This window comes from Juglans regia, chromosome 2, assembly GCF_001411555.2.
Source record: "Juglans regia cultivar Chandler chromosome 2, Walnut 2.0, whole genome shotgun sequence".
NCBI classification, from domain to species: domain Eukaryota; kingdom Viridiplantae; phylum Streptophyta; class Magnoliopsida; order Fagales; family Juglandaceae; genus Juglans; species Juglans regia.
The window spans coordinates 6791854-6808217 of record NC_049902.1 but is presented as its reverse complement, the minus strand read 5'-3'; the positions used below and the strand labels follow the sequence as shown (position 1 = coordinate 6808217).

At 33.4% G+C, this 16364-nt stretch overlaps 1 protein-coding gene across 1 annotated transcript; it reads left to right on the top strand.

Moving 5' to 3' along the window:
- Positions 1–11291: 11291 nt before the first annotated feature.
- On the top strand, positions 11292–13518 carry LOC108995457 (geranylgeranyl diphosphate reductase, chloroplastic-like). Its single transcript, XM_018971033.2, has 2 exons — positions 11292–12175; positions 12545–13518. Exons 1-2 carry the CDS (start codon positions 11483–11485, stop codon positions 13244–13246), a joined length of 1395 nt encoding a protein of 464 aa, XP_018826578.1. The 5' UTR covers positions 11292–11482; the 3' UTR covers positions 13247–13518.
- Positions 13519–16364: the final 2846 nt, after the last annotated feature.

Sequence of the window (16364 nt, the reverse complement as noted above, 5' to 3'; positions counted from 1 at the left end):
GTGGAAAATAATAAAATTGGGTCTAAAAAGAGGAAATTCGAGAGAGAGAGAGAGAGAGAGAGGGTAGATTGTTTGATAGACCAACTTCTGGTGATTATTCTAACCTACCACAGCTACCCTCGCTTTGTTCCGACTGTATTGGGTCCAAAATGACCAAAACAACGTAAGATTATATAGGTTAATTATAAGTATGGAAATATGGTCATTGCACGCTGTTTAATTAACTGCTTTGTGGTTTGAATGTTGGTAAGCGGTATAGATGAAGAATTCACGTTATGGTGATATATGTCACGTACATATTTCCTTAATTACTTGTGTGCGCGGGTTTACGCTTGAGTCTTAACATCCACTTGGAAATTTGGAACAGGCAGGTTTTTTTTTGTCCAAAATAATGAATTAGAAATCAAATTAAAAAAGTAATGTTAGATCGATACACTACTACGAGCAAGTTTCGCACATTATATTTGAAAAAAAAAATAATGATTTATACCGGCTCCAATATACAAGCCTTATGTAGCCTCTTTATAAAAAAAAAAAAAAAAAAAAAATGGATTTCAGCATAAAAAAGTATAAAAAAAATTATATTTTTAACGAAGCCTACTTTTTAGAAAATGTATACGTAAGACTTACACACTTTAGACTACTGTTAGACTAAAAACAATTTTATAATGCGGACTAATATTTTAGAAACAAGAATTGATAGGTTTTAATGCCAAAAATAATACCTCTAGCCATTAATACTATTCATTATTTTTGTTGCGTTTCTCACTGTGTTTGACACTTCTAAAATCTTTTCCACTCTATTTAGATGGTGTAATACTGAAGGGAATTGAGTGAGTGAGTCTGAGAACCAAACACTATATTTATAGCCGAAGCCTCCATCAAGCTTCGGTGTTACATGTCCCATGTGATCTTATTTTCATGGGATCAGTTATGAACGTGATGAATAAGAATGATGGACCACTTCAAGGACTCTTAAGCGATAGACTCGTTCTCATGAACGGCTTTGTGAGAAACGGTCAACATTCTCCCACTTGGTCCACACTCCTAATCTAAGATTTCATCTTAAACCCATCGATAATCTCCATTTAAGTAATAAATACATGAATCATGGTGATAGGTCCTCTAATGACGAGTATTACATTCCATATATTACTATGTATTTATACTTTAAACATTATAATTTATGTGGAAACAATTTCTTAATGAATAAACCCTATATTTATTTTTGGTCCAACACAGATGAATTTTTCTCAAAAATTAAATTAAGGTGCACATCAATATGAGAAAAAAAATAAAAATATTTAAGAATTTCATTAAAATAACATTGTTCATACAATGAAAAATTATATAATGGAACAAAGTCTCATGTTCACTACATGATCCTTGAATTTCAACGGTGGCATGCCCTTAGTCAAAGGATCAGCGATCATTAGTTCAGTGCTTACGTGCTCAATCACCACTTTATTTTATTTAACACGTTTCCTTATGGCTAAGTATTTAATGTCGATGTGTTTACTCCGACTCCCACTTTTGTTGTTCTTAGCCATAAAAATAGCAGGTAAATTGCCGCTATACATTCTCAATGGCCTAGAGATCGAATCCATAATTCTAAACCCATAAATGAAACTCTTAAGCCATACACCATGTGAAGTAGCCTCAAAACAAGAGACGAACTCGGCTTCCATAATGGAAGTAGTAGTCAAAGTCTGCTTGGCACTCCTCCATGATATAGCTCCACCGGCCATCAAAAATATGTATCCTGATGTTGATTTGCGTGAATCAATACAGACAACAAAGTTAGAATCTGAGTAGCCAATTACTTCTAGATTGTCCGTTCGTCTATACATAAGTATGTATTCTTAGGTACCTCGTTACTTTCTTTGCAGCTCTCCGGTAGTCTAAACCTGGATTACTCTGATATCATCCCAACATTCCCACAGCAAATGCAATGTCAGGTCTTATACAGACCTGAGCATACATTAGGCTTCTGACAGTAGAAGCATATGAAATGTTCTTCATTTGTTCCCTTTCAAGGTCGTTCCTTGGGCATTGGTTCAAATTGAACCTATCACCCTTCACAATGGGAGCTACACTTGGTGAACAATCCTTCATCCGGAATCTCTCTAAAACTTTATTAATATAGGTTTCCTGAAACAGACCCAAGATACCTCGAAATCTGTCTCTATAAATCTTAATGTCAATGACATAAGAAGCCTCACCCATATCCTTCATATCAAAATTTTTAGAGAGGAATTGTTTCACTTCATGCACAAACCCTTATCATTGGTTGCTAGCAAAATGCATCCACATATAAAACAAGAAAACAGATTTTACTCTCACTGACCTTCTGGTATATATATTGATTCATAACGTTTTCTACAAAACCGAATGAAGAAATTACATTATGGAATTTCAAATACTATTGGCGGGATACTTGTTTTAAACCGTATATGGATTTCTTGAGCTTGCAAACCAATTGTTCACCATCACTAGAGGGGAATCTTTCAGGTTGTTTCATGTAAACCTCTTCCTCTAGATCTCCATTGAGAAATGTTGTTTTTACATCAATTTGTTGAAACTCTAAGTCAAAATGGGCTACTAATGCCAAAATAACATGCAAGGAATCTTTCTTATATACGGGAGAGAAAATCTTCGTGTAATCGATTCCTTCTTTCTGAGTGAATCCCTTAGCAACGAGTCTTGCCTTGTATCTCTCAATGTTGCCCAATGAGTCACTTTTAGTTTTAAAGATCCATTTACATCCAATGACTTTTACACCATTAGGCAACTCAACAAGATCCCAGACTTCGTTACTTTTCATAAAATTCATCTCTTCTTTCATTGCATTGTACCATAATTCTGATTCTTTGCAACTCATGGCTTGTGAAAAGAACTCGGGATCATTTTCGGCTCCAATGTTATAGTCAGATTCTTGCAGATACACAACATAATCACTAGGAATTGCTGATCTCCTTACTCTAACAGATCTTCTTAATGTTGCACCATCATCTTCCTGAGAAGTATGTGGTTCAATTTTTTGTTCAAAAGTTGTTGGCAACTCTTGAACTACCTGATCTACTGGAGTGTCGTTAGCAGCTTGTGGAACGTTAATGATTAGTTGTTCAACACCAGTTTGTACTTGAGGGGTGTTGTAAACAATAACCAATCTATCACTTGAGGTGAAAGGTTGAGATTCTGAATGATCATTCTCAGAAACTATGTTCCTGGTTTGATCGCTCTCACTGATCAAGTTATTTTCAAGAAACTTTACATTTCTTGATTCCACAATCCTAATACTGTGAGATGGACAATAAAATCTATAACCCTTAGACCTCTCAGCATATCCAATGAAATACCCACTAATAGTCCTTGGGTCTATTTCTTCTCTTGTGGATTAAAAATTCTCACCTCAGACGGGCATCACCAAACGCGCATATGTCGCAAACTCGGTTTCCAACATTTCCATAATTCAAATGGCATTTTAGGAATAGACTTGGTTGGAACTCGGTTTAATATATACAATGTCGTCTTAAGTGTTTCAGCCCACAATAATTTAGAAAGATTGGAGCTGCTAAGCATACTCTGCACCATGTCCAATAATGTTTAGTTTCTTCTTTCTGCTACACCATTCTGGTCCGGTGAACCAGGCATGGTGTATTGGGCAACAATCTCATGCTCTTGAAGAAACTTTGCAAACGGCCCAGGTGCTTGTCCATTCTCTGTGTATCTACTATAATATTCTCCATCTCTATCTGATCTCACTATCTTAATTTGTTTACTGCATTATTTCTCTACTTCAGTTTTAAAGATTTTAAAGGCATCTAATGCTTCGTTATTGTTATGAAGCATGTAAAGATACATATATCGTAAGTAATCATCTATAAAAGAGATGAAGTATTTCTGACCATGTGAGTCCATGCCTGGACTACATATATCAGTATGTATGATCTCTAAAATGTCTGAACTCCTATTGGCACCTTTCTTTGGCTTGTTGGTCTGCTTTCCTTTTATGCAATTCACACAAGTCTCGAAATCAGTAAAATCTGGAGTATTAAGTACCCCTTCATTTACTATTATTTTAATTCTATCTATGGAGACATGACCTAATCTCCGGTGCCATAATTTAGAAGAATCCTCATTGATAACACATCTTTTAGTACCAGTGTGAACATGCATTGAATCATAAGTGGTATTGTTTTGTAAATTAATGCAGTAAAGACCATCAGACAAAGTATCATTCCCAACACAATCAGATTTATAAAATAAACTAAATGATGAATTTGAAAAATTAAAGGAATATTCAAAAAGTACTAGTCTTGAAATTGAAATCAAGTTTCTAGAGAAACTTGGAACATAAAAGGTCTTTTCCAACTTTAAAACAAAATCACTAGATAAAATTAAATAGCAAGTTCCTACAGCTTCCACATGCAAGCCCATCTTGTTTCCTGATAAGATGTTTTGCTCACTTCCCACTGACTTCCTTAGGTTTTGCAAACCCTGCAAAAAATTTGAAATGTGGATTGTTGATCCAAAATCAATCCACCATGTCTTAATATTGACATTAACCATATTAGATTCATAACAAACAAGTGAGGTTGTATTACCTTTGTCTGCAAGCTATTTCTAGAATTTGGCGAATTCCTTCTTCATGTGTCCATTCTTTTTACAGAAGAAACACCTAGAATCTTTCTTAATACCACATTGGGGAGATATTTTGCCTTTTCCTTTCAGTTTGGCTTGAGATTTGTCATTTCCATGTGTTGCCAGCATTGCACTTTCACTCTGTTCCATCATTAGTCTCACTTCCTCTTGAACACACATGGTCATGAGTTCATGAATTGACCATTTATCCTTATGTGTGTTGTATGAGATTTTGAAGGGTCCATATTGATGCGGGAGGGTGTTCAAGATGTAGTGCACCAAGAAGAACTCTGACATTTCAACCTCGAGTTTATTCAATTGAGCCACATTGTCCCTCATTTGCATGATGTGCTCACGCACACCTTTCACACTGGTGAGCCTTAGGAATGAGAGCTTCATGATTAGGGTGCTTGCTAGTGCCTTGTCTGAAGTGACAAATTGTTCATCAATGGCCTTCAGCAAGTCTCAGACCTTTTCATGCTGATCGACAGAACTACCAATACCAGCAGAAATTCTAGTCTTAATGAACATCATGCTGAAGCGATTAGATCGCTCCCATCGCTCATAAAATGCAATGGTTGCTGCATTGTTGGTATCAGTGAGTGCTGGTAGTTCTTCTTTCCTAATAGGATAATCTATGTTCATCCACCCTAAATGAAGAAGAACTCTCTCCTTCCAGACTTTATAATTATATCCCTTAAGTTCAGGGATATCATAACGAATATCAGAAAAATTTGTAGGTTGTGTAACTGCATATAGATTATATGCTTACGTTAAAATTGAGGCCTAAATAAATATTCATGCTTTACTGATGTAAATCATGCTTAAAAATTGAATCTAATGACATAAGAATGCCTGTAGGCTAAATTTTTAATTCAAGTAGATCCAATTAATCTTTATGATAGAATTTTATCAAATTATTTACTTAATTCATAATTCTAAAGGGTATATTATGATTTGATGTAAATATTCATGTTTTACCGATGTAAATCATGCTTAAAAATTGAATCTAATGACATAAGAATGCCTGTAGGCTAAATTTTTAATTCAAGTAGATCCAATTAATCTTTATGATAGAATTTTATCAAATTATTTACTTAATTCATAATTCTAAAGGGTATATTATGATTTGATGTATATTCTATCTTAAACTTTTATGATAAAACTATCAAATTATTTACTTAATTCATAATTCATGTGGGTAATTTATGAATAACTTGATATTTTATCCTAATTAATAATATAAATATAATAAAAATTCATGTGGGATAAAATTTATTATATTAAGTATAATTAATTACAATTAATGTCTAATATTCTTTATGTGATCCTAATCAATCATAATAATTTTACTTAATTAAAGATATTGTGGCTATTCTCTAATTAATATGAAATTATATGGATCACTAGACATTTAAATTGTATAAGACTAGCTTAATATTATGAATTACATAATTTTAACCAATACTAACATGTTATTATCATGCACAAAATATTCATAATATAAGTATAAAAATTGTATAATCAAAACTATAATATTATGCATAACATTTAATTTCATATTTTAAACTATATACTCATCCAAAAATTGCATGTATTAATATAAAGTAAAATTAATCAATTCATGCAAACTAAATACGAGCATAATAAACAAATTTACACTACAATTGTCCAAATTGCATATAATTAAATTAAATAAAATATTATAAGCATAAAGAGCATAGGCCCAAAAAACCCACTTTACAAACCATCTATAAAAGTGGAGAAAGAAAAATTATTTTTTATTTTTTATTTTATTTTTTTAAAATTGTCTCATATAAACGACATGTGACATGTCGTTTTCCTTATTATTTAAAAGAAAAATAGCCATGTAAACGATATATCGTTTTTATTAAACTTATAAACGACGTGTCGTTCAGTTTGCTATACTGAATGAACGCTGGCCAACTAAACGATATGTCGTTTTCCACAAAACTAAAAAATACATGTCGTTTATCTTTGTACTTGATAAATGGCTTCCGAACTAAACGACATATCGTTTTCATCAAATTGAAAACGACGTGTCGTATATCATTATATTGGATACAAACTCCTGAGGTAAACGACATGTCGTTTTCATCTGATTGAAAACGACGTGTCATTTACCATTACTGAATAAACGAGTTCTCTGCTTAAACGACATGTCGTTTTCAATAAGGGTCGTCTTCAACCTCTAGACAGCACGCAGATTCAGATTTTTCCAGCCATTTTCACGTCAAAAATCACGTTTTTAATCGCAAAAAGTTTAGAAAAATTATTTATTTATGATTTTTAAACTTCTTTCAAATAAAAAACGTCCAAAACTCAAATTTTTTACAAAGTTTCGATCCAAAAACAGAGATGAACAGAGTATTGATTTTAAACACCAAGACATAGGTAAACGGTGTTTTGATACCAATTCTTAGGCTAAAAACAATTCTATAATGCGGAATAACACTTTAGAAACAAGAATTGATAGGTTTTAATGCCAAGAATAATATCTCCAACCATTGATGCTATTCATTGTTTTTGTTGCGTTTCTCACTGTGTTTGGCACTTCCAAATTCTTCTCCACTCTATTTAGATGGTGTAATACTGAAGAGAATTGAGTGAGTGAGTTTAGGGATCAAACACTGTATTTATAGCTGAAACCTCCATCAAGCTTCGGTGTTACATGTTCCACGTGATCCTATTTTCATAGGATCAGTTATGAACGTGATGAATAAGAGTGGTAGACTACTTCAAGAACTCTTAAGCGACAGACTCGTTCTCACGAACGGCTCCGTGAAAAACGATCAACATGTATTACTAAAAAATAATACAAATGACTAGTACTATACATATACATACATATATATTATATATATATATATATATATATATATGATTTTGAAATGTATTCTCTTCTCGATCTCTTGAAAAACAATCCATCAAAATATTAAAAGATAAAATTTCTCCAAAAACATGAGTTTATTAAGTTATTAAAATAAATTCATATATTGGTCTTCGGGTTTTATGCAATCTCAAACGGGTCTATTGGCTTATGATCTTTGCTAAAAAAATAAATAAAGGATCGTGCTACGTCTTAAAAAATAAAGTATAATTGTTAATCTTCTTTTTGTTGTCTTTTTTTATATATTTTTATTATACTTTTAAATATTTTTTAAAAAAATAAAAATATATAATATTATTAAAAAATACTTCCTTAATTAATAAGTAAAAAAAATTATAAAATAAAATACTTCTTTAATCACTAAGTAAAATAGTTTCCATTAATTATTTTGGTGTGTTTTTTTTTTTTTTTTGCCTTTTTTTACATGTATTTTTTTAACACTTTTAAATATATATTTTAAAAAAATCACAATATTATTAAACAATATTTTCTTAATTATGAAATAAAAAAAAAAAAAAAAAAATGCTAGCGGTCCCGCTGGACGCTTAGCATTATCCAAAAAAAAAATGTTCTTGTGGCATAAACCGAATCTCAAAGTGATCCTTTGTCAAGTACTTTCAAATTATATAATGGAAATTACCGAGGCACCCGCATAGCATTCAAAATCCCAACGACCAAGGGTGAATTCATCCAAAATTCCAAATTTTAGCATGAGAACAATTTTCAAATCTAAAGGAAAATAATTAAAACGTTAAATTTATTAAAAAAAATTACCTCATATAAGTCAATAGAAATGTTAATAGATTGATTCGAAATAATTCTTGAAAAATGTCAAGGGGATCGAAGCATGTACCGAAGAAATGCACTTATTGTTTGGTCCCTATAGAGGGATGATCCATAATTCTTTGAGTTTGGAGGAATTTATCTTATTTAAGTTAGTGCACAAGTTTCGGACACTATTTGGGTAGGGGTGTATTTTATCCGATTCAGTCTGGTTTTAGACATATTTTATAATCAAATCAGTATACACTAATTTTAAAAATTGAAAAATCGATACTAGATTAATTCATCACAAAAAACAAAATTTCTAATTTTACCGATTTCGATCTAGTCTAGTATAGTTTTACTAGTGTAATTAGCACTGCCTACTGGTATCTCAATTACTTGAAAGAAACTTTTGCATCTCCTAATTTATTTGTTTATGCACTTCGGGTGTAATTAGAGCTGCCAGTAGTAGAGCTGAGCAAAAATTTGAAAATCCAACTCCGCACCGACTCCAACTCCAACTCCAACTCCGATTGTCCGACTTCAATTTCGACTATGATATTGTACATATTTTATAAGAAAATATGTATTTTTATATGTTAATCATATATATTTTATATAACTATAACTTATATAGTTAATTAAATTCAATAATATACTAGTACGAGTAAATTATTATAAAATAATATGCTTATACTATAATATAAATAGACTAAATTCACTAATAATAGTTTAGTATACGTAAACATCATACTATTAACTATTTTTACCATATAACACTAATGTATAATAACAACTAATGTATAAACACTAATTTATAAACACTAATATATAATAACATGTAATACTAATATATAATAACTAAAGTATAATAACATGTACTAGTAATGTATAATAATCAATATATAATAACATGCAATACTAATGTATAAACATTAACATATAATAACATGTATAATGACTATAATTTGTAGAATGATTTATTTTTTTAATTTTGGTTATATTTTAATAAAATTGAAATTGAAAAAATATTTATAAAAAAAAACCCAAATCCGATTAATGAAAGTCGAAAATTGTCAAATTGAAATTTCGAATTTGCTAAGAAAAAAAACTCAAATCTGACTCCCCTCTAATAAATCAAAGTCGGAGTCAGATCGGAGACCATGTAAATCGGAATCAGAGTTTAGATTTGACCTCAATCGAAGTCGAGGTCGAATGACAATCCGACTCCGACTCAGACATTGTCGGTGATCAGCCCTAGCCAATAGTAAATATAGTAATACTTTTTTCCTGTTTAGGCTTTTGGGTATCACCAAATTATTTTACTGAAAGTTCTGGGTATCACCAAATTTTGCTGAGCACTTGAACCACCAAACGAAATCCAAAGGCAGAGTTTTGGCACATCAAAAATCCCTATTAAACAATCCGAAAGTCCTAATTTATATATAATATAAATAAATCGTATAAAATTTTTAAAAAATCATATATATGTACGGTCTGATTTGATTCGAACCAGTGTTCTAAAATTTAAAATCGAACCGGTTTTGCTAAATAAAAATTGGTATCCGACCATTTCACCAAATTTTTTTATTTTTTTATTTTTACAGCCCTACATTTGGGTTTCATAAACCTGTAAGTTTCGATATGGTACCGAGCTAGATTAAGATTCTGTAATGTTAAAATTCAGATTAAATACAATAAGGAAATCTATGTATTGTTGCTTATATATAACTGTTTAAATTCTAAAAAAAAAAAATTTAAAAATCTGGTCCTAGCTAATTGCTGAATATTATTAATTACTGTGTCAAGTTTGGATTGTAGCAAATTAAATTTGCGCGGTATATGAATCAACCTTAACAGAAATATATACAAAATATGACAAGAAATTATGAACTTTAGTATGAAAATGGGATTTGTGTCCCCTACTTTTTTTTTTTTTTTATATAGGAAATAAATTTCATTTATTCATGAAAACGAAGTTACAGTTATGATCTAACACATACAGAAAAAATCTCATATTACAAGAGACTAACTACTCACAGTTGAGACTCCACCAGTATACAAATTTATTTGTGACTAGTATGGTCTTAACTTCTATAACTCTCTACAGACAAACCGTCTGAGAGACCACACTCTACTTAAAACAGAGATTTCAAACCCCATCTTCAGAAGAACAGATGACTTTCACTCTATGGACAAAATGTTCAAAAGACTATTTATTTTTTATTTTTATCTAAATAAAAGGAAATAACAATAAACATAAAAATAAATGTAAAAATGATGAATTACAATTGTCGATCCGAATTTTCAGCTTAAAGGAAAGTAAAAAACAAGAAACAAAGAGATTGTGGTGGTGCATAAGGGACACGCGCCACTCTAGGAGTGTAGCAGCCAATTGAGTCTGAAGAAACCGAGATCCCTAGTTTCAGAAATGCTACGTGTGGCGGCAGAAGAAGCTTCCTGTTGCGGTGGCGCGTGGATTTCACGTGCCGCTTCATTTGACGAAAACCTTCGATCGTCCGAAGGATCGACAGCCTTGAAATCCTGTGGAGGGATGCGTGGTGGTGACTAGGTTTCATAAAATAGCATAAACAAAATAAAAATTGAAAAATAAAAGACTACATAATATTGGTCTAAATAGAAATCACGAGATAGAAAAGGGAGAGAACTTTCTGCTAGAATTTTGAGCTGGTTTTGGAATCCATTCTTGTCGAAAATTATCTTGTGTCTCATTTTTTTTTTTTATAAAAAATAGATTTCATTTCATTTTATTATTTTTTATCGGAATTGTCTTGAGTCCCATATTAGTCAATCCTAATTCTGATTAGTTATTTAATCCCTCTCAAATTCTTGAATAATAATATACAAACTTGGTAGATTTACGTCACATTCGCCTATCAATAAGACAATAACTGCTTAACGCTATGACTTGGAACCAAGTAATAAGTATTCCCTCGACGTGGCAATAACAAGAACAGACAGTCAGACAGTCAGACATCAAGCAAAAAATCTCTCTCATTATCCTCATCAATTTACAACCGTCCATTTCCACCATCCAACTGCCCAGACAGTCTCATATCACCAACCATATCCATCACTCCCAATAAAAACCCGACTCTTCACTGAATCACTCTCATCGTTTCGGCTCCAACTCCGGCCAAAATGACTTCCATTGCTCTGAAATCCTTCGTTGGCCTCCGTCAAGCCTCTTTGGAGAAGCCCCATTTGACTTCCCAAGCGAAACCCAGCTCGATAATTAATCCCAGAAAACTACGTGTCATTGCCTCCAAGTCCGCTCCGAAACTAACCAATCGAAACCTCCGGGTGGCGGTTATCGGTGGCGGACCAGCCGGAGGGGCTGCTGCCGATACCCTCGCCAAAGGCGGCGTGGAGACGTACCTAATCGAGCGTAAGATGGACAACTGCAAGCCCTGTGGCGGAGCCATACCGCTTTGCATGGTAGGGGAATTCGACCTCCCATTGGACATCATTGACCGCCGGGTCACCCGGATGAAGATGATATCTCCCTCGAATGTTGCCGTCGACATCGGGCAGACCCTGAAGCCCCACGAGTACATAGGGATGGTACGGCGCGAGGTCCTGGACGCGTACCTTCGGGACCGGGCCAAGGCGAGTGGCGCCGAGGTCATCAACGGGTTGTTTCTAAAGATGGACGTACCGAGAGATGGAGTTTCTCCGTACGTGCTGCATTACACAGGGTACGACGGGAAAGCCGGTGGGGTTGGGGAGAAGCGGACGTTGGAGGTGGACGCGGTGATCGGCGCCGATGGGGCTAATTCTCGTGTCGCCAAGGGCATTGGTGCTGGTGATTACGACTACGCCATCGCATTTCAGGTAATGCATGACTAATGTTATGGAAAAAAAAAAACAAAGTTTGTTAATTTAAGATTTGTAAATGTGTTTGGTATAATATAGTATATGTTTATTTGTCTGAATAACATAGGATTTGTGTTTTCCAATGTCAAAATTTGTTTGATTTGTTGGGGTCAATGGCAGCATGATCATAGTCATAGATAAAGGAATGTATGCTAAGATATTATTGGATGTTAGGACATTCGACATTTTTTAACATGGTAATGCTTTAGATGGGAGTTTTAGAAATGGGAAGTTCGGCTAATTTTTGCTGGTTTATTCCTCGTGAAATTCCAAGTACTTGCGTTGTAATGCATCACTGAATTCTAGATTCTGTCTCTCTGACTGCAGGAGAGGATCAAAATCCCTGATGATAAAATGGTGTACTATGAGAACCTTGCCGAGATGTATGTGGGAGATGATGTTTCACCCGATTTCTATGGTTGGGTCTTCCCCAAGTCCGATCATGTGGCTGTTGGCACCGGCACTGTAACCCACAAAGGAGACATCAAGAAGTTCCAACTTGCAACAAGGAACAGAGCCAAGGACAAGATTTTGGGTGGTAAGATAATACGAGTTGAGGCACACCCAATTCCCGAACACCCCCGCCCGCGCAGGTTATTAGGAAGAGTGGCTTTGGTAGGAGATGCAGCCGGCTACGTGACGAAATGCTCTGGTGAAGGTATCTATTTTGCTGCAAAGAGTGGGAGGATGTGTGCTGAGGCTATTATTGAAGGGTCGGAGAATGGGAAGAGGATGGTGGATGAGGGGGACTTGAGGAAGTATTTGGAGAAGTGGGACAAGACTTACTGGCCAACATACAAGGTGCTGGATGTGTTGCAGAAGGTGTTCTACAGGTCGAACCCGGCAAGGGAAGCCTTTGTGGAGATGTGTGCAGATGAATATGTGCAGAAGATGACTTTTGATAGCTACTTGTACAAGACAGTGGCGCCTGGGAGTCCTCTGCAGGACTTGAAGTTGGCTGTGAATACCATTGGGAGCTTGGTGAGGGCTAATGCACTTAGGAGGGAGATGGACAAGCTTAGCGTATGAAAGAAATCTATTTTAGTGAGATATCTGCATTTAAATTTGTTTGTACTTCAGTATGAAGACAGTTTCTTTGTACCCAGAAATCAATCTGCTTTTCAAGTTTAGTTCAGATGTTCTCCAGTTATGATGTGAAAGTTATATAGAGAGTGCATCGATGTAATACCATGCCTACAATGATGTTCTATAGAACTTTAGGCAACATGCAGTCAATGAATGCAGAATGCCTTGCATATGCTTACCATCTTTAATGTATCTTACCCTTTCCTTTGCTATTATCCATTTGGGATCCTTTTACGTGACATGATTAGAAAACTATCCATTATTCTTCATATATCTGACAATCATTTGATATCATATCAAAAGGATGATATCAGAAAGATGATTAATAGTATTTGTGTTACTACCTACATATTCTACTCAGATATCAAAAACCGGCCACAAAGGGCAAGGAAGGTTGCAAATTCTATTTACAGGTGGAGAATTTTACATACCACACTCAAATCCCACATCTATCCTATTACGACGAGTATATATTGTCTATTAACCTCTGAATTTATACAAAAAAAAAAAAAAAAGATTTCAGGGTGATAAAAATGATACATTTTATATAGTTGAATGTGGGTGTTATTTGTAGCATTACTGTCTTGTGAGAGAAGTAAAAAGGATAGGGAGAGGTAGGTCAGGTTCGGTGGTATCCTGTTTTTTCTTTCTTTTTCTTTTTTATGTTTTTTTAATTTTGCATTTTCTCACCTAAAAGATAGTAATTAGTTTGTAAGACAAAGTTATGAGCTTTAAATTTGATTTTTTTTCTTCCTCACTTGCCTTCTAAGCCTTTTGAAAAGGGAAGGATAAATGCAACCTGTGTGATGGAATTTTGTAGCATACGCTTTGTTTCCTTACTATTTCTTAATGCTTGGATTGAAAAACCTTTCTATAGATGTTTTTATTAGGAGAAATGCTATGCATTAAGTCACTGTTCACTGTCACATTTATAATTTTTTTTCATAGAGTGTGGGAATGTTTTTCACAAAATGTGGAGTTTGGGGTAATGAATAGTAACTGATGAGAAGAATTTTTCTTTTATTAGGGTTTGGAAAGGTGATGGATGTAGCATTAAGAGGAAAACAAATTATTTCAGATTTTTTTTTTAATTTATGAAAGTGTTTTTAGTTTTTATTTGTTAGGAAAATCAAGGTAAAATATTTTCAGGATTGAGTTTTTTTGGTCCAAAATTGTTTGAATTCAAATACTTGTGGGACCAGTGCAGCATTCAACATGTTGGAAGCATAAGTAATGCTGGGGCACACAAGCTGGCAAAGTATTCATGATATATTCATGATATCAATGTATGGGAAGTTCTTTCCCTGAATTTATTGAATCTGTTACATGGGTTGAAAAACATTGTTTGTAATGTTTTGTTGATTAATGGAATTCTTGTTAAAAAAAAAAAAAAAACTCTTAGTGTATAACATATAAATCATAATACGTCTCTGTCGTATTACACTCTTATTTTATTTTCATCTTATTATATAAAATATGTTACTTGTATTGCTATTGGATCACTTTTTTATTTTTTAGTTTGAAAAAAGTTAAATACCAATAAATATGCCACCTTATCCTAATAGAATAAAAATAAAATTAGAGCATAGTATAAATATGTTTTTTTCTTTTTGTATTTCTCTTTATTTCAAAAGTTGGTATAAAGATGGATTTATTAAACTATGTACTTTTTCTCATGCGCACCTACAAGTATTGACTCCTTGCATTGATCTCTATTAATTTTAAAGATGATGAAATAACAAGTATTTTACAATTCTTTTATGATTCTATTTAAAATTGAGGATAATTATCTCAAATTAAAATTATTTTTAATAGAATAAATTATAAATTAGTTCTAAAATTATTGTGAGTATATCATTACCCTTTTTATATCATTATATATATATATATATATTTCCACATTAATTTTAAGGGATCAAATAAATTGCTTGTAATGTATATTTAAACCAATATGTGGTTACTAGTTGATCAAAGAAAATAAAACTATCTTTAAAATATATATATATATATATATATATATATATATATTTTGTGATTTTTTGTTCTCATACCGTGATCATAGAGAAAGCAAAATGTTTTTTTTTATCTGTTCTTAAAAAACATATTTAATTTAAAAAAAGAATAATACTATTTATCATTCCAGTTCTCATCATTCCATGATGTGACATTTGATGATTGAATACTATTTATTATATTTTACTTGTGCATTTATCATCTAATGACACATCATAGAATGCTAAGAAAATAAATGATGAATAGATTTTTTTCAAAAAAAAAAAAGAGATAAATAATTATAATAATAAAGAGTCTTATTACATACTTATAAATAAATAAATAATCTTTTTGCAAGTTATGATTTTGTAGATCAATTTTTTTTAAGCAAGCAAGTGAACTTCATTAAAATTGGAAAAGATGATACATGATGAGGGGGTGGGGATCCCCTAACAAATATCCCATTACAATAACCACAGTGCAAAAGTGGTAAAAAAATGAAAAAAAAAACGGGTTACGGTACCAATTTCTTGGTCCCTACCCTAACCCTACAAAGAAGGTTCCATCTTAAAAGACAGTATGTTGGTAAGCCACCGCACGAGGGGGTGTAAGCGGGTGCACTGCAGTCAGTTGTCTTCAGATATTTTTCTAAGAGATCCGTAGTCCCTTTTCAAGATCATCAGTTACGGAAAGCGATAACATAGTAGGAAAATCGACATCGGAATGATAGATCTGCAGCGGAACAAAAGTATTCCCATTCCTCTGTAGTGGCGTGCATGGGCCATGCACCGATGGTTTAGAGGTGAGGTAAGGCCGATCTGAAAGATCAGGAAGTGGAGGTGTCGAGGTGAGGCTATGCATGAAGCACACTCGCAGAAACAAACCATGTGTGAGGACCACGAAACGACTTTTTTGGCGCGGTTCCACGTCGTCTCAGTAGATCAACAGCTAAGGAATGGCGTGGTGGGGCGCATGTCGACTGATGGTGGTTGGAGTGCAATCGATCTGAGAAAAACCGAAACGGTAGAAGGAAGAGGTAAATAGCACTACCATGAAAGCATATTCGCAC

Coding starts and splice junctions, on each gene's coding strand:
- LOC108995457 (XM_018971033.2), top strand. CDS start 11,483: ATGACTTCCATTGCTCTGAAATCCTTCGTTGGCCTCCGTCAAGCCTCT. Junction 12,176..12,544: donor ACTACGCCATCGCATTTCAG/GTAATGCATGAC, acceptor CTCTGACTGCAG/GAGAGGATCAAAATCCCTGA.